We start from the raw sequence: 19,444 nt of genomic DNA, 5'->3' as shown, positions 1-19,444 counted from the left end.
AAAGATTAAAGTTCATGTCAAACGTTGTTTGAAGAGCGTTTCTCAAAACTTTATATGTCCCGCTTATCACACTGAAAACATTCAAAACTATGTCGTATTTACGGTAAAGGTTGAACCGTTAAGTGAAGGAAAATTCCTTAAAGATGCGCTTTTGTTATGGTTAATGCGGTAGTTAAGCCGCACCCACCACTATACGTTTCAGGAAATGCGAATCACTGCCCAGAAGGCTGACATCTCTGCTAGAAGCGTGCGGTTGTTTATATCAGCAAAAATCCGTGTTATTATACAATAAAGTGGTGAGCCAAGAACAAGGAAGATGCTTTCTCCGCGGTGAGTTTCACAATTATGTCTTGCGTCCCGCTTTTGTTGTGTACATCATTTGTGAGTCATGAATGAAGAGTTACAGACTAGTTCTGTCTCATTTTGTTCATCTTTTTATTGTAATTTTATTACGTGGCTATCAGTAGTTTTGTAATGTCCCCATAGACACGAATTTACACGTTTTTTATTCTTTATAGGGTCCTGAAGTCTGCATCGTCCCTGATGTGTAGAGGATTTTCTATGGGGCAAATGTGTAGACAAGGGAAAGCACCTGATATGGCAGATGGTATTTTTATATATATAAAAATGAATAAGTCATTCATTCATTCATTTTCTTTTCGGCTTAGTCCCTTTATTGATCTGAGGTCGCCACAGTGGAATGAACCACCAACTTATGCAGCATGTTTTTACGCAGCGGATGCCCTTCCAGCCGCAACCCATCTTTGGGAAACATCCACACACACTCATTCACACTCATACACTACAGACAATTTAGCCTACCCAATTCACCTGTACCGCATATCTGTGGACTGTGGGGGAAATCGGAGCACCCGGAGGAAACCCATGCGAACGCAGGGAGAACATGCAAACTCCACACAGAAACGCCAACTGACCCAGCCGAGGCTCGAACCAGCAAGCTTGCTTGCTGTGAGGCGACAGCACTACCTACTGCGCCACTGCGTTGCCTGAACAAGTTTTACACATACGCATATATAAATACATATACATGCATTAATACACAGCTATTGAAAAAGTTTCTTTAGAATTATTGTGGGCTAGAGTAAAATGTTCATTCATTCATTCAGATGCCCTTCTAGCTGCAACCAAACACTGGGAAACATCCATACTCTTGCACCCCAAAGGCATGTAGGTGAAGGTGAATTGGATAAACTAAATTGGCCGTAGTGTATGTGTGTAAATGTGTGTGTATGGGTGTTTTCCAGTACTGAGTTAGAACTGGAAGGGCATCTGTTGTGTAAAACATATGCTGGATAAGTTGGCGGTTCATTATGCGACCACTGATGAATAAAGGCACTAAGCCGTAGGAAAATAAACAAATGAAATTAGGGTTTTTTCTCCTTTATTGATTCTTAACTCTTCAGGTGTATTAACTTGGTCTTTTCCAAAAATGTATGTAAATGTAAAATGGCATCATTTTGTTATGTTATGCTAAAACATGCTCTAAATGACAATGTTTTTATCTTACAATTTGAAATTTTTACGCACGTGATTGATGATTTATTAAGTATAAGACTGACAGAGACAATCAGAAAAATAGTGATGCCTGGGTAAAAGGTAGTGTGAAATACTAAAATTGTGAAAAGTAAAATTATTTGTGACTTTACATAAACCGCTACTATTTAAAATAAATTAGACCAGACACATTGAGATGTTTGAAAGCAATCAATAAAAACATGTTTTGATGCTTGAAACCACATTTTTGTCTTTGAGCTAAAAACATACAGTTTTTTTTTAATTCCCACAGATGGGACGTTTGCTTAAACCTGAAGATATTCTGACAAGCTATATGTAACATGCTTATGGCATTTATCAAAATCAAGTGTGAACCCAACAATTAAAACCCATTTGTGCCAAATTTTTAAAAAATTGTTCCAGGCATGTTGTCCATGGTGTCCTATATGATCCTGCTTTGAATTTATTTTTCCCTAGGATTTTAGATTTTTTAAAGAAAATCATATTTTAATATGTGGGCAAATATGTTGTAAGAACCCTAATGTAAAATGTAAAATTTGAATAAAAGGAGAACATTTGGCATTTTATCTCAAAACAACTGCTTTTAACAGATCAATTCATACCAATAAATGCATTTATCATGTTTAAAATTAGAAAATCATTTGATATGAAGCCCCTGAAAATTATCTATCACATAATTTCATGAAATGAAAACACAAAAAAACTAATCTATGTGTCTTAAAGTAATGAAACAAACACTAGTTTTCCCAACAGACTACTGTGTGTCAAAAAGATAAATTAAAAATTGTTAGACAATATTACAAATATTGAAAAAATTAATTATAATTATTAATAATACACATATTTATATATTCCTTTCACAGCAAAATTCCAAGAGTAGAGAGTTTTTGGTCCCACACTGCAGAGTTACAGCAGTCAAAGAAAAATAACATTAAAAAGTCAAAAAGTTAAATAAAAACTGGTGTAAATACACACAAGTAAATACATACCACAATGGTAACAAATAACCAAAACATTTTCAGTAAATCTCACTACAGACTTTTATAGACATTGACAGAAATAGTCAAACAGCTTAGTAATAAGTAAAGCTGCTGATTTTGTTTGCGGAGTTGTTTAATGATCCTGATGAACTGAGATTTTGAGACATTTGAGTTTCCGTTGCACACAGGTATTTTGTAAACAAAAATGTTTTTTTTTTTCAGTTTTCTAAAAAACACAGACACTGGTGCTTTTTAAAATCTTCATCCTGACAATAGTATTCAAAAATTTGGGTGCCAGTGACCTGATACTGTGTTTTTGTGTAGAAAAAAAGCTGCAATTTAGACTTAACCCATGTTTGTGTGAACAGCAGGGACTAAGGTTGTGGATGAATTCTGTTGTAGTTTTGTGTTTTTCTTAAGTGATTCTGCTTTTTAACTGCAGGAGTTCATTATTCTCTCTTCAATCAGCACTTTAACTCTGCTCCAGTGTTTTTTGAACTCTTTGTAGAACTCTTTGTTTTACTCTGAGGATTAAACTGTGTATCAAAAATGGTAAAGTAAAGATATCAGTTAAATTGTGAAGTTATGTTTAGATGGGGTATTATGAAAGCAAAAATCTTTAAATTTAACAAAGTTTATAAAAAAAGACTAAAAGATTAGTTTTATTTGGATGAGTGTATAGACCTTCATGATTAGGTTGATATACATTTGTGAACAAAAAAGTTTTAGTAACATGAAAATAGCCTTTATTTAGGAGGGTTTGTCTCCATTTTGCATTTTAGAATTAGGGGTAGGAAGTTGAAGACCTCATGTGACAAAGTAAATCAATTCTCTTTTTTTTCTTGAAATCTTTTATTTTGTTGTTTGCTTGCATGTCATTGAGAAAGTAAACATGTATAATGTGTAGAAAATGACTTATAAAAGGAAAATGGCAACTATGAATCACTATAGTTGCCGCTGGGCTTAAATGGGTTAAGGGGTTAAATAATCATTTAAACAATCAGTTTCAAGTTCTGACCAGTTTTTATGTTCCCACAGGAAACACATTTTTACTTGTGAGCAATGGTAAAATGAAATAACATTTAATATTTGCGATTTGCTATGACACAATCTTGCTGTTGTCTTGCTGTTGTCTTTGCTACATGTGCATGAGTTTTCTTGCACTTTGTCATCTGCTAATTTTCCATTTTCAAACTTCTTAATCTTGGTTCCTCTTCAGTACATTGTTTCTGTTGACTTTTCTCAATAATATGTTCTGTAATGATAAAGATTTCGCTATTTTAGCACTACACTTTAATAAATATACATTCTCAGCACATTTTTAAAGCTTAATTTTGCTCCTGTTTATTTTCACAGTTCGCAACAGGCTGAGGGAAATAGTCGGTGCCTCTACCAACTGGAGGTAGATTGCAGAGTTTACATTCTTATGTTACACATTTATTTCTTTATTTTTATTGTGATCTTTATAATGTTCTCCATTTCTTTACAGAGATCATCAGCAAGCATTAGCTGAGCGTGCATCACTAACCCAGTATCTTGCAAATAGTCAGGATGAACTGCCTACAAAGACAATGAAGGACAGTGCAATTGAGGCACATCTTCCTCTGGGTACCCAGCCTGCTTTAAGAGAGAAATATCTCAACTATCATAACAGTGTCAGGTATTAAAAGACCATTCATATTCACATGTACCCAGTAACTTGCCTGTTAAAATTAGTAATATTCAGAAACAGCAATTTTTCAAGTTGTGTTCTAATAAGAATACATAAGCTTTTGCTTATACGTTTTTCTCAACAGATTTGGAAGAATATTGGAGGATTTGGACAGTTTAGCAGGTAACACAAAAAATATAGGATTTTTTTATTGTGTACAGTTGACAGTATCAGTACAACCATGGCTGGCAACAAATGAGGGGGTGGACACCCTGGTGACCATGGTGTTGTCTGCTACTACTGACGTTACTAACGCAGCCTTTCAAATCTTGCTTCCACCACCTGTGTAGAAATCAACAGCACAACTGTGTTGTAATGCATGTTGCCAGATTGAGGAGATTTTAATATTTCGTCAGTTGTCTGAGGTGATGAGCTTCATACAAGATTCTGGCAACTTGATGAACATGGACAGAAAGTGTTTCTTTATAACCAGATGACCCATACAAATTATGCAAATTTTCAAGAGAGAAATAACAAAATAGGAGGGTTGCGGGAGATGAGTGTGAAATATGGGAGACTCCTAGCAAAAACAGGATTGTTGGCTGTTATGAGTAGGCCCACATAGAATTCACAGATTTTTAGCCCATCACTGAGTCCATTTATTTACTTTTGTAAATGTGTGTAAATTTATATTTATCCAGTTTTTACATTACCTTCAGTAAATCCTATTGACGAATATGAAATTGTTAATTTATTTACAATAACGTTTGTAAAATAATATTTTCTGTCTTTAGTAGATATAGGAGAGACTTGCCTTGTTTACTAAATAAGTAAATCTAATTGGATTTGCATTGTAAACATTAAATACATGTTAAAAAGGTATTATTTTTATATCAATCTATTAAGTTTTTAGTTACAACACTCCCAAAATAATTCAGCATAAATAGACAGATTGTTTACAAAATTCTGCGCTGAAATAGCAAAAAATGTTCACAGATTCTGTCTGGTCCTAGTTATTAGTATAACAGATGATTCATGTTTGTCTCTTTAGTGCTCATCTGTTACTCTCACACGTGGAATAAGGAGCTGCAAAGATCTCCACTGTCTATTGTCACCGCCCTAGTGGACAAGATCGGTATTGCCTCTTGTATAGAATAGTTATAATTTATAAATTCCCACAAATGATAAAGTATGTTCATTTAATTTTTGTTGTTTTACAGACATGCGAAAAAACATCATCTACCCAGACTGTGACATCAAGTTCACAGGTCATGTGACATGGGTTGGCAAAACCTCAATAGAGGCCAAAATGCACATGTCTCAGGTATTTAGTCTTTTTCCTAAAGCATAAATGTTATATATTGATCATAAAAATTTAAACAAACTTTTTTGCCACAGTTTCATGATGGGGTGTACTCTGATGTATTAGATGCTACGTTTGTAATGGTGGCTCGAGATCCTGAAAACAAAAGGTAAAGCCTGTTGATATGATCAATATGTGTATGATTTGTGTATGTAAACGAATGCAAGGAGCGTCTACTGTTTATCCAGGGCAGCTTTTATAAACCCTTTGAAACCAGAAGGACCAGAAGAAGAGGCCATCTTTCAGCAGGGGGAAAGTGAGCAGCAATTTGGTTTGTTTGAAGTCACTTTCATTTGAAGCATTTAAAGTAATACTAGTGGTCTTTACATTTGTCAGTAAACAAGAAGAGACGTGTGGAGCTGAGCACGGCGTCTCTTCTGAAAGTGGCTCCTACAGCGGAGGAGAGGACACTCATTCACAACCAGTTCCTCAACACTCTTGACACACGGTGAGTTTATCTGCATTACACAGATAGAAATTCCATTTTTAAGAGTCTTTTTTTTAAAAATAGTTATTTTTACCTGATAGGACTGTCAGCTTTCGCAGTCGGATTTTACCACCAAATTCAGTGTGGATGGAAGATGCCAAAATGAAAGGGCTTGAGATTTGCCATCCACAGGTAAGATTTTATAGAGTGTGTTTATACTTGGTTAGAGTTAAACAAACTCCATTGAAAGCTGCTATTTGAAGATTGAAAACAAGGTTGATGAGACCTCTGAAAAATCGAGACTGCTGAGCACATTTCAAGATTTCACACTTAGAAAATGGCGATGCAGTGGCGCAGTAAGTAGTGTTGCCGCCTCACAGCAAGAAGGTCGCTGGTTCATGCTCGGCTCAGTTGGCGTTTCTGTGTAGAGTTTCGCGTGGGTTTTCTCCAGGTGCTCCGGTTTTCCCCACAGTCCAAAGACATGCGGTACAGGTGAATTGGGTAGGCTAAATTGTCCGTAGTGTATGAGTTTGTTTGTGAATGTGTGTGTGGATGTTTCCCAGAAATGGGTTGCGGCTGGAAGGGCATCCGCTGCATAAAAATGTGCTGGATAAGTTGGCGGTTCATTCTGCTGTGGTGACCCCGGATTAATAAAGGGGCTACGCCAACAAGAAAATGAATGAACACTTAGATAATGCTTGATGATTTTAGCAGGTTTGGCATGCTGTCTCGGGAGAAAACCCTGAACTCGAACATAGACGAGCCCAACGTTTCCGCCTGGTCGATGAGCTGTAAGAGGGATACGAGATCAGGTAGTTCTCGAGAGCTCCCCCCAATTCATTTGGCCTATAGCTTGAATAATAAGATGGCTTTATAGGAAATGTCCGCCAACCAAATGTCTTCCAAAATGAAAATAGGGAATAAAGTTAGGCTGGATATTTATGCTAAATTTAGGATAATCCGATTGGCTAGCTAACAATAAACGATAGGGTCCAGCTGCAGTCAATCATATCACGCGTTCCTCTCGAAATTAGTTTGTAAAACTTCACTTAATACAGCACACAGCAATGTTTAGATGTTCTGTAGTTCCTTTTCAATATGTGACTCATGCTAGAATTGTGGGTACTTTTTAGGCATTTCCCATTGTTTTTCCTAAAGCTGGAATGATATATAACCTTTGTGTTAAAGTTAATTAAATCCATTACTAACATTAATGTTGATTGTTACAAACTGTCATTTAAATTGTCGCTTAACTTTGAGAACCTCTAACACGCTTTAGTTCAACATGGGTTGTTGCTAGATCAGATTTGGTTGCGGCATAGTTAAGGATAATTATTTATATTATTTATTACATTTCTCATTAATTGTAACTTATTAACATCTACTTCTACCACAACCGTCACAATAATGTAAAAACAGTAGTTGCACTGAGTATTATTCATGTTATTTATTAAATTACCCAATAAATTGTATTTTATTTACACCTACCCCCATCCCAACCCTAAACCCAACCCCCACAGTACTGCAAAAATATTAATTATTGTTATACAGTGTTACATAAATGATGCTACTGTATATTATTGCGTGTGTCTGCAGCTGTATCCTATCTAGACTTTACCCTCAACATGCTAACTTCAACCGAGATACCAAATGGCATGTCTACAGCTGAATTTAGTGCAATGGGGTACTGTATACTGTATATGCACACAGACTTTTAATTTCAGTCCACCAGCCCCAGGGATTCTGGTTAATTGTCATCCCATACAAAATCACGGCGTTTCTTTAAATGAAAACAGTGATCTTCACTGCCTGGCTGAGATACAATATAAAGTGGTTATCAGACCAAACAAGGAGCATTGCAATAATTTTTCCGCACCATGTCTTGAAAATATGGAAATTCATTTTACCCCAGTATTTTCAATGCTCTAACCTGCTGCTAATGACGCCACCTGCGTTTAAATGGTCTTTCATCTCTTTTTATGCTTTAACAGCCAACTGAATGTTTAAGTCTATTTAACTGATTATATTTGAATTGCATTACAACATCAATGCTGTTAGGAACATTATGAAATTGAAAATAGTCATATAAACCTTTCACCAGAAGTTCATCATTGGCTGATAAACACTAGCTGCTTATAGTCCATTTCATCATATTATTAGTGTTTTTAAAAAGTGAATGAAAAATTCAGTGATGTATCACAATAACAGAGTTGACTACTTATAAATCTACCATTGGTGTATCCTAAACATTTTTAATAAATTAATGAGAGAGGAATAAGGGCGTACCTCAATTTTCTGCCACAGGATGTGAAATCGCATGCTTTTTATGATTGATTGAAACATTTTTATTATATTTCATGATCAGTGTAACAGTTGACCAGAACAAAGTTTTCAAGTTAATATTTTCAAGAAAAATGTCTCCTAAATACCAATGCAAACATTTCTTTTAACAATAACTTGATATACAGCAGGGAAAATAAGTAGGAACCCGTCACCATTTTTCTCAGAAAGCATATTTCTAAAGGTGCTGTTGACTTGAATTTTCACCATATGCTGGTAACAACTATAGAAATCCACATATGCAAAGAAAACAAAACGAATTAATTTACAAATTTCCGTATGTGTAATAAAATGAAATGGAACTGGGAAAAAGTATTGGACACATGAAGAAAGAGAGGTGTAGAAAGGCAGTCAACCCAGACAGCAGCTGAAATCTCTCAGAATTTATTCAGCAACCCTCAACCCTTCATCATTGTAAATGATGATCTACATGATCTATATCATCAGGATGATGGTGAAACCAAAGTGGACATTTCAGCAAAACAATGACCCAAAACACAGCCAAGGAAACGAGCAAATAGTTTCAGGGAAAGAAAATCAAGCTGTAGAATCACTTAGCCAATCACCTGACTTGAATCCAACTGCCATCACCAAAAGGCTTTTATATAAAGTATTAAATGCATTTCAGTAGTTCAGTACTTTCTCTTGTGTCATTTCATTGTTATTCCACAGCTATTTTTTCAGATTTTTTGTTTTATTTTATTTTGTTCTTAGCATTGTTTTGGTTTTTACCCAAATCTGATTCAATGTCAAATGTCAACAGCCTATATTTCTATTCTATAGAAATATTATTCCCAGAAAAAAAACATGAAATGTTGAATACTTATTTTCCCCCACTGTAATGTGTGTTGTTATTCAAAACAAATTAAGTTTTAATTTTTTTCCAAACAAATTGTAGATTTATCTTGGAGACCAAACAGTACCAATATTATTTCATCTTCAAAATAACAGTCTGAATCTGAAGTGAACCAGAACTAAATGTATTAGTTGGCTAGTTAGTTAGTAAACAAAACGAACCAAGAAAAGTAAAGAACATGTGTGAACACATCCCATTCTCAATGGAACTGTTCGATACTCATTGACACTGTTAACTATTATTTTTCTTCTTATTTTTATTTGCTTTTTTTCCATTTAAACAGGAAAGAAATATCTTTAACCGGATATTTGGTGGTTTTCTGATGAGAAAGGCTTATGAGCTTGGTTGGGCCAATGCTTGTGCATTTGCGTAAGAGATTTCTGTTACGGTCTTTTGAATATTTACTGTAAAGAAGTCTTGATTTCTCCACATGACTGTATTTGTGTCTTCCAGTGGATGTAGACCTACGCTGGTGGCTGTAGATGATATCTTATTCAGGAGGCCAGTAGAAATCGGCTCTTTGCTGTTGCTGTCCTCACAGGTTTCAGACTTCTTAATAATTAACTTTTGTACAAATATTTCCATCTGTCCTTCAGAATAATATTGTTGATAACTCTGTACTGTCAGGTTTGTTACACAGAAGGAATGCACGTCCAGGTTCGCGTTCACACAGAGGTGCTCGACCCACTGACCCGACAGCACAGCACCACCAATGTGTTTCACTTCACTTTTCGGGTTGATAAAGATGTTCCAGCTGTTGTGCCACAGAGCTACGGAGGTCAGACTTTTATATTTTAATGATTATATAGTGCCTTTTGTTTTACACATATTTCCATATTGGCAACATGTGTAAAATATAGTTTATAAGTTAGTATAGTTTAAAATATAGTTATAAAATATAGTAAGGGATAGTTTAGGTCACCCAAAAATGAAAATGTACTCACTATTTACCCTCAAGTGTTTCCAAACCTTTATAACTTCCTTTTATTTTGTTGAACTCAAAAGAAGATAGTTTGAAGAAATCTGAAAACCTGTGACCATTGACTTTCATAGTAAGAATAACAAATACTGTGGAAGTCAATAGTTATAGGTTTCCAGCTTTCTTAGGAATATCTTCTTTTATGTTCAACAAAAGTATTCAATTCAATTCAATTCAGCTTTATTTGTATAGCGCTTTTACAATGTTGATTGTGTCAAAGCAGCTTCACATTAATGGTCATAGTAACTGGATCAGGGTAGTTCAGTTTTTAGTGTTTAACTATGTTTAAGTGTTTAAAGTCAAACATGTTTGTAACGAGAGAAGTGTCAGTAAATAATGAGACATTTTTTTTTTTTTTTTGGGCGAACTATCCATTTAATTTGCCACAGCCATATCGCCCTGCAACCCACGACCAGTTACTCACTGAAGCTAAGCAAGGCTGAGGCTGGTCAGTATCTGGATGGGAGATCACATGGGATAACCAGGTTACTGTTGGAGGTGGTGTAGGTGAGGCCAGCAGGGGGCACTTAACCTGCGTTCTGTGTGAGTCCTAATGCCCCAGTATAGTGAAGGGGACACTATACTGTCAGTGAGCACCATCTTTCGGATGAGTATCTGTGGTCATTAAAAAAAATCCTGTGGCACTTCTCGTCAAGAGTAGAGGTGTAACCCCGGTGTCCTGGCCAAATTCCCTCCATCAACCCTTACTGTCATGGCCTCCCAATCATCCCCATCCACCGAATTGGCTCAATCACTGTGACTCCACTCCACCAATAGCTGGTGTGTGGTGAGCACAAAGGTGATGTTTTCCTGTGGCTGCCGTAACATAATCCAAGTGGATACCGCACACTGGTGGTGTGGAGAGACCCCTCTCATGATTGTGAAGCACTTTTGGGTGTATGACCGTACATGATAAATACACTATATAAATACACATTACATTACATTCAGGGAGTTATTGATTAATTTATCAATATAGAACTATAGGGTAGCACTTAATTTTGTGTCTATTACATGTTCTATGTTCTCACGATAGTAATTACCATTAGTTATGCATAATTACACTCAATTAACCCTAAACCTAAAGTACATACAATAACCAATATTGCTCAGTAGTTAATGGAATAGATACTCTGTAATCACTGTAACCAAAGAACTTCCTGTTTTATTTAGTATTTGGTATCCACTATGTTGGCGCAAAATTAACATTACAGTGACTAAATACTCAATATAGATGGCAATTTAGACTAGTAAAAGAGACTTTTTTGTTTTTAATTTTACAGTGTGACTTATTTATTTCTAATGTACAGCTTTTGACTTTAAAAGGGTAGTTCACCTAAATTTTTTAGTTCTGTCATAATTATTACTCACCCTCAATGGGCTCCTAACCTTTATGAGTTTCTTTATTCTGCTGAACACAAAAGAAGACATTTTGGAGAAAGCTGAAAACCATCAACTTCCATAGTAGGAAAAATGAAGGTATCTCGGTGTGGTATGGAAACAGCTCAAACCAAGACCGCAAAGCACTTCAAAGAGTTGTGCGTTTAGCTGAGCGCATCTCAGGGTCTGCTTTCCCCTCCTTGCAGGACATCTATATTAAACGCTGTAAGAACAGAGCTGTTAAAATCTGTAAGGACTTAAACCATCCTGACAATTATCTATTCACTTTGCTTCCATCTAGAAAACGATTTCGTGGCTTGATGGCAAAAACTGAGAGACTTAGGAGGAGTTTCTTTCCCCAGGCCATCAGGCTACTAAATTCTAACCGGGTGTTACACATTACGTGATTTTTTCATATTTATCATTGTAGTAGTCATATTCATAAGTACATCATATTGCTGCTATTCTTATTACCTTGTATAATTTTTTGCACATCTTTTTTTTGCACGTTTTTTTCTTTTTCTTCCTTTTCCTTAATATTTAAATTTTTGTTTATCTATACTTGCTCTCTCTGGAGCGGACCTGACCTACATTTCACTGCTGGTCATACTTTGTATAACTATGTATGTGACAAATAAAACTTGACTTGAATACAATGGAAGTCAGTGGTTACACATTTCCAGCTTTCTTCAAAATATCTACTTTTATGGTCAACAGAAATAAACTGTTTGAAACAAGTGTAGGATGAGTAAATGATGAGAATTTTCAGTTTGCTCTTTTTTTTTTTTGTTGCTATTTTGTGGCAACCTGGCAACACTAGAGACAAAACTTCATTCCCTTTGATTTCTTGTACTGTGCATGCATAAGAGATCAATCCTTCTTTAACAAGTCTTTAACATTTCCACTAGTTGTTTACTTTGGTTTTGTACACAATGCAAAATATGTCTGTAAATGTGGTTGCCACTACCTACATTTAGTAAAAAAAAAAAACTTGTAACGTATTGACATAAGTGTAAATAACATGATTATGCACCAACAGGTGAACTGGCAACCAAATCTAGTTGCACTGTGCACATTACAATCTCTAACTTAACATTGTTTTCATTTACAGAATCAATGCTTTACCTGGACGGAAAGAGGCACTTTGATGAGACCATGAGGGGCCAAAGTTGAGCATCCTGGGATTTGCTGATGAGATTCCTGAAAAAGCTGTAGTGATGGTCAGCACTGTAGTTTCATGAGAATGTGTATGTGTGGATTCAACTATTATTACTCTTGCTCCATTCAATTCATATGCACTATTATATTTTATAGCATTTTTATATTAATGTTATATATTATTTTTCTCAGTTGACGCTTGTAAGGAGAGAGAAAAATTTAGGTAAATTGGCTGTTTAAGGTGTTTTTGCAGACATATGTCAAATGTGGTGCTTTTGCAACATGTTTAGTTGTTATAACTTATAATTGACCATGTTTTGTTTGCTTTTCAGCGACATTCAGAATGAGAGAGTACTTTAACCAAAATCATGTCATTTAAGAGTCTTTAAAGTGATGGAATTGACCTGTTTCGTAGTGTTACAGATCTGAATTTAGCCAGAGCATTTTATGAAAAGACGATATGTGGACAAATTTTGAGATTAAATGCAGTCTTCCTTTCTTGATTTGTGAGTACACTCTAAAAACTTTGTGTAACTGAGAGAAAAGTATACATGTGACTATGGTTTTGCAGTCAAATCTGCATATATTTACTGTGCTGATAAGTCACTTTTATATGTAACATTCTTTTTACTTTGTTCTAAGTCTTTATAAAAGGCGGTAGTATGGTTTTACAGACTGTAAAAGTTCAGGTTTACACTTATACAAGTAGATACTGGAAGAGGATGGGTTTTTTTGTACACACTACCTGTGCCAGATTGACCAAAAACTGACAAATGAATGCATGCCTTTTTTCACAAAATATAGTTAGCCTCATAAATATTGATTGAATGATAATAAAACATTTATATTATTTTCTGCATTTGTATAGCAGTTATATTTTTGTTTGTTTCTTAATGTGCTGTTGTCAACACAGAATCCTAAATATCTTCATCTGCATTGCCTTATTGCAATACATATCTCAGAGATGGATTCTATATTGGTTTCTTATTTCCACAAGTAAAAGTGTCCAGTATTACCGATACTCATGGTTTCTGTGGGTTTATGAAAGTATTTTCTTTACCATTTGCATTGCTGCTCATTGCTATTTGCTCAAAAACAATATTTAGACATTTGCACTCATAATGAAAGTGTTGAAAATAAAACAAATATTTTTTTTATAAATGTACTTTTAGAGAACATATCGAGGTATTATGTGTGTTAAAAAAAGTCTTAACCTTTACATTCATAAAAATCACCTGCTGAAAAAGAATTCGGTAAACAACCTCACTCCATCTAAAATAAAAAACTGTTTTATCAGAGTAGCCTACTAAGGACTCGTTTTTTTATCTCAGTTTGAGTGTAAAAAAATTTTTTTTAATCCAAAATCAAACAAAACATATGCTTCATATGGAGGATGAAACCAGCAAAATTTTAAATAAATAAATATGCAAATTAATTAATCCACAATTTTCTGCATAAATAAAACCAAAAATATATAATAAATATGCAAAATAAATAAATAAATATACGGCCAAAAGGTCCAGAATTTGTGCTTTTAATTGATTTATGTAATTTAATATTATATAATATATTTAATATATAATTCACATAATTATATTTATATTGAATATATATTGTAATAAAGTGTAATTTTAAATAACTATGGCCCATGGAGCCTTAAAGCCGCGAGTCATGTGACATAATCCTCTGAGTGGTCACATATTTGAATCTTTTGAACAAATGTTCAAAAAGACTGCCGAACAGGGTAAGGCTGAAGATACGTACTTCATAACAGATAAAAATCTGTCCTTATCCATGAGGTTCTCTGCTAACTGTTCGCATTAGCCGGGACGTCCTGTGTGTTTATTGACTTGTCCAGTACATGACCTGCCATTCCCTATTTTTGACTTTTTTTTTTTTTTTTTTTTAAGTAACTGTCCGACCAAGGCTTTAATTGCAAGCGGAGTCCTCAACCGTCAGATGTCACTTCACAGCAAAAGGAGCTAACTTAATCCTGTCACGTCTGTGTTTATGAGGCTGTTTGCTCACTTCATTTGTTTAATTATGATCAAATACCCGATCGCTCAAACCAGGCCCGGGTTGGCCATCCGGGAGGACCGGGAGAGTCACGGAGGGCCGGTATTTCTAGCTGCTTGCACTCACAGCGGTCACACTTTTTTTTTCATTTATTTATTTATTTGACCATAGCCTCACTCTTTTTATTCATTATTTTGCCGCAGCTCTGCTCTTCTTATTTATTGTCTCGCAGCCCCATGATCAAAATGCAGCCTGCAGGGTAATGATGATGTATATCATTCCGGCCTCACAAGCGTAACAGCGCCATCGTGGTCCAGTGGTCAGCACATTGTGTGACGACGTCGACGATCCGTGTACGATCCTTATGCCGAGTTCAGACTGCATGATTTTCAAAGTAGTCGTGTCACAGATGTTTTCACACTGCATGACTCTCTGGGCTAGCGTTTCGTCGCTGCTTAGTTCACACTGCAAGATGGATCGGCGACATGGACATTCACATTGCATGACTTTACTATAGGGAGAATCGCCGACAACTTCGTCCAAACTACGTCTCACAGCCAAAAACACGTAGTATATCTTTTGTTATTAACTACATAATGAGAAAGAAGCCTTTAATGGGGTTGAACATGTACATGTTTGCTCACCTGGGTTTAAAGGGAATTAGCCATTTCTCCTCAACTTAAGTTGATAATAAACTAATTTCTTTCTGTATGAAACGTCAAACAGACACAGTTGCTCCTGAGTCCTGTCAAACCTCCACTAGTTTTTCCTCCATTTCGTGGGTCCAAATAAACCGAAAAAGAGCGCTTTTAACTTCTCCCCCAGCATCCTGCTGTCCTGCAGCAGGTATACACACACACACACAAGTGAAAGCTGCTCTCTCATTGGCTGTAGGCGATCGCTGATGTTATTTTCAGTCAAAACTCAATTCACACGGCATGATTTGAATCGCCGACAGCTCCAGATATTCAGCACGCCAAATATCTCACAGGCATCGGCAACTCATCGGCGATTCTCTCAGATCGCGTCTTTGATTGTTCATACTGTGTGATTGTCACTCATGTGCACGAGCAGCGATTTGCTTGTGATTTCAGGCATTTGTCGGCGATTTCTCAAAACCTGTCGGCGAGCCAAAATCGGGGCTAAAATCACGCAGTCTGAACTAGGCATTACCTGAGTAATTTTTTTTTTTTTTCATTTTTATTGTTAAGACATATAAAACTGTAAGGTTGTTAAACATTTGAAGTTCTAAAGCAGCTGTTTTCTTGAAAAAGACGTGATAGTGTAATTAGAAACTGAATTGGAAATGACCTTATTTTAATATAGTCAGTCCAGTCGTGAACTGAGGTGGGCCGGTCTAATGCTTGAAACTCCAGGGCTGAAAAGGAGTCCCACTCCGGCCCTGGCTCAAACCACTTCAGAAGGTGATCTTGGGTGCATTCCGGATGAAACCAGAATTTGTCCCATACATGAGCTCACTTGTCTTATTTTGACTGCTATGCCAGCATAAGTAATGCAAATAATCCGTTGAAAAAGGCTTTAAGACCAGACGGAATCCTCTGTCGACTGTTGCTTCGGTGGGACCATAATCTGATGTAAGAGAAGTCTTCTTTAACTACTGTATTGTTTTTAAACAGAGAAAACATTTTACAGGAAACTCAATTCTAAATCTTGAATCTTATTTCCGAAATAAAAATGAGCAATAAAAAGGTGTGAAGCACCAGAAGCTGACCATATTAAATTAATTTGAATATATATTGGTTGTTGTTGATATTCAGGAAGTTTCAAATGTACTTTTTTTTTTAACCAAAGAGAAATTCTGAAGAATTCATTATAATTGTTTTTATTATTATTATTATAATTACTATTTGTCTAATAAATGATAGTGGGCTACAGTTTTTTACTTTAAAACTTTAACAAATATTTTTTCCTAATGATATATGATGTCAGGGGGAGGCAGTGGAGCAGTAGGTAGTGCTGTCGCTTCACAGCAAGAAGGTCGCTGGGTAGCTGGTTCGAACCTCGGCTCAGTTGGCGTTTCTGTGTGGAGTTTGCGTGTTCTCCCTGCCTTCACGTGGGTTTCCTCCGGGTGCTCCGGTTTCCCCCACAGTCCAAAGACATGCGGTACAGGTGAATTGGGTAGGCTAAAATTGTTCGTAGTGTATGTGTGTGTGTGTGTGTGTGTGAATATTTGTGTGGATGTTTCCCAGAGATGGGTTGTGGCTGGAAGGGCATCCGCTGCGTAAAAACTTGTTGGATAAGTTGGCGGTTCATTCCGCTGTGGCGACCCTGGAATAATAAAGGGACTAAGCCGACAAGAAAATGAATGAATGAATATATGATGTCATAAATTTGTGTTTTAAAAATTAGTCTTGTTTAAATTTTTTTATTCAATTTTTAGGAATTATTTCAAGTACATTTAGTACACAAGTGTGGTTATGATGACATTTGACTAGTTAATCCAGCAAAAAAAAAATCACTAAAATGCAGTATTTAAATCTTTAATTAAGTATTAATTACTTAATATTTTATCTATAACCCACAGTAAATAAAAAATAGTAGTTAATAGTTGCATAAAAAGCAACAACATGCAAATAAAAAGACCTCAGCCTTTAATTTTTTTTTTTCAAATTATGGTGTATTAGATTAGTACGTTAGATTACAACACAGACTGATTTTAATGCACCAGGTTAAACTTTCTGACTCCTTTATGCTAATCGAATACATTGAAAATAAATACAGGTCACAACTAAACATTGAGGATGATCTCCAAAAATAACCAGTAGACTTGTGCTGAAAACATGGTGTCCACCTGGCTCATTGAGGTGAGGTTAATATTAAATTGAATGTTAATAAAATTAAATACTTTTTTTTTTTCTTCAGTCGCTTTGATACATTTCTCAGATTTGAAATTTACAAAACAATAAGTGCATTTGTCAAAACAGCACATACAAATAGCAAAACAGCATGGATTACCTGCAAAAGCCAGTCTCTTGCTTAAAATCTTTAGTTCATTTCTCAATGTGTCATTGTGTACGGATAAGACAGTCCGTCATGTTTAATGAAGGACTGAATCTGTGGACATTTTTTGCTGTTTCTGCACAGAATTGCGTTAAAAATCTGCGGATTTATGCAGAATTATTTTGGGAGTATCATAACTAAAACCTTATTATGTTAATTAAAAAGTAATACCTTTTAAACTTGTATTTAGTGTTTACAATGCAAATCCAATTAGATCATCTTTATTTGGTAAAGAAAGCAAGTCTCTCATATAATATATCTACTAAAAGACAGAAAATATTACTGTACAAACTGTATTGTGAATAATTCATATGAATATTTTCGTATTAGTCAATAATATTATTGTAAATAATTAAAAACTGAATAAATATAGATTTACAAACATTTACATAAGTAAATAAACAGAATCAATGATGGGCTAAAAATCTGTGGAATTCTGCGCACGTATTTTATGTGTGGGCCTAGTCATGTTGTCAGTATAACAGTGTACTCTGGAGGGATGTTCTGATGTAAACTGTGGCTAATTTATTTATTTCTTTGCTGTTTGTACTGTAATTTGTTGCCAGATCATGTCATTGTGATACAGCAAGGAAAAGACAGCACTACATAGGACAAAGAACAAAACAAAACAAAAGTTGTAAAGGATTGTAATGTTCTTTTCTCTAGGTGGACTGCTAGTCCACTACGGAGCCCCAGTAAGAAGCGTGACAGGAGACAGATGATGATTATTATGTTTTATCTCTTCAGAATGTGGCACTTTACATCCTCTAGTATTTCACAGTTCTCAAATGAACAGATGTGGTAACAGGTGTGGTTTTATCTGAAATAAACAAATAAATATCAAGATCTATCTGTATACAGTAACACAAATGTTCATTTCAGCATACAGTTCAACATAACGTGCATATAAAATATGACGCGATAGGCGCTAAAAATAGACGCGGGAAATAGCCGCGAGTCATCCTTTCACATTCTATAAACTCCAATATGAACTAATAGTAATATCAGTCTGCCGTGCCGCAGCAGGATTACTATAACATGATAAACAGAATTACTAACAACGGAACATAAATCAACTTACAGTCATGCACGCACGTTTACCACTCATCAATATGAGGAGAGAAGGAAAAATGAAACCAAACTAGACCATCACTGACAGACTGCCGTCAGTGTTCTGAACACGCCCATCTAGAGCGAGCGCACATCAATACCTCTGTTTAACACTCAATAAGGAATTTAGTACAAAAGTAGAAATGTGAACATAGGACAATATGCCCTCAGATACACCTCACCTTTACTAGACAAAGTCAAGATTGACCTGGGAGCAATTTACCAATTATAGATTTAGAAAAAAAAAGTCTAATAGAAATGTATAGAAAAATGAGTTATGACTAAATATTTTGACAACTAGTTCAACTTCTTTTATATATATAACTTGACATTAACTTTTTTTTCTCACCACCTACTGGTCATTATCACAAGACAAATTGTGTTGTTTGAAAATGTATACTTAAATTTGACTTTTACATGCTAAAAGAACTTGAGTAGGAGACAATTTACTTGATTTGGGTCATTAAAATAACTATGTCAACCTAAAACCTACAGTAGTTTGACATAAAACCAAAACAAAACCCATTCTTGTCTTAGGACATTTTTATTAAGCAAATATTTGAATAGTTCATGACATAAATATTATATTCTGCTGCTTTTAAACATACAGAATAATAATAAATAGTT

At 35.3% G+C, this 19,444-nt stretch overlaps 1 protein-coding gene across 7 annotated transcripts; it reads left to right on the top strand.

The window, feature by feature from the left end:
- The first annotated feature begins 221 nt into the window (after positions 1–221).
- On the top strand, positions 222–13,691 carry acot9.1 (acyl-CoA thioesterase 9, tandem duplicate 1). 7 transcript variants are annotated; one of them, XR_012399231.1, is made up of 18 exons: positions 222–330; positions 519–607; positions 3,555–3,581; positions 3,873–3,918; positions 4,006–4,176; positions 4,313–4,350; positions 5,219–5,302; positions 5,388–5,491; positions 5,566–5,639; positions 5,719–5,786; positions 5,867–5,978; positions 6,059–6,149; positions 9,437–9,522; positions 9,607–9,694; positions 9,781–9,931; positions 12,624–12,759; positions 12,863–12,893; positions 13,003–13,691. XR_012399231.1 is itself a non-coding variant. In XM_005162711.5 (16 exons), exons 1-16 carry the CDS (start codon positions 317–319, stop codon positions 12,683–12,685), a joined length of 1,305 nt encoding a protein of 434 aa, XP_005162768.1. In that variant the 5' UTR covers positions 222–316; the 3' UTR covers positions 12,686–13,691.
- Positions 13,692–19,444: the final 5,753 nt, after the last annotated feature.

Source organism: Danio rerio, chromosome 24 (assembly GCF_049306965.1).
Source record: "Danio rerio strain Tuebingen ecotype United States chromosome 24, GRCz12tu, whole genome shotgun sequence".
Lineage (NCBI taxonomy): Eukaryota > Metazoa > Chordata > Actinopteri > Cypriniformes > Danionidae > Danio > Danio rerio.
Note: the sequence above shows the minus strand (reverse complement) of the source record. Positions and strands in the feature narration are given on the sequence as shown.

Coding starts and splice junctions, on each gene's coding strand:
- acot9.1 (XM_005162711.5), top strand. Junction 5,303..5,387: donor CGCCCTAGTGGACAAGATCG/GTATTGCCTCTT, acceptor GTTGTTTTACAG/ACATGCGAAAAAACATCATC. Junction 5,787..5,866: donor CATCTTTCAGCAGGGGGAAA/GTGAGCAGCAAT, acceptor TACATTTGTCAG/TAAACAAGAAGAGACGTGTG.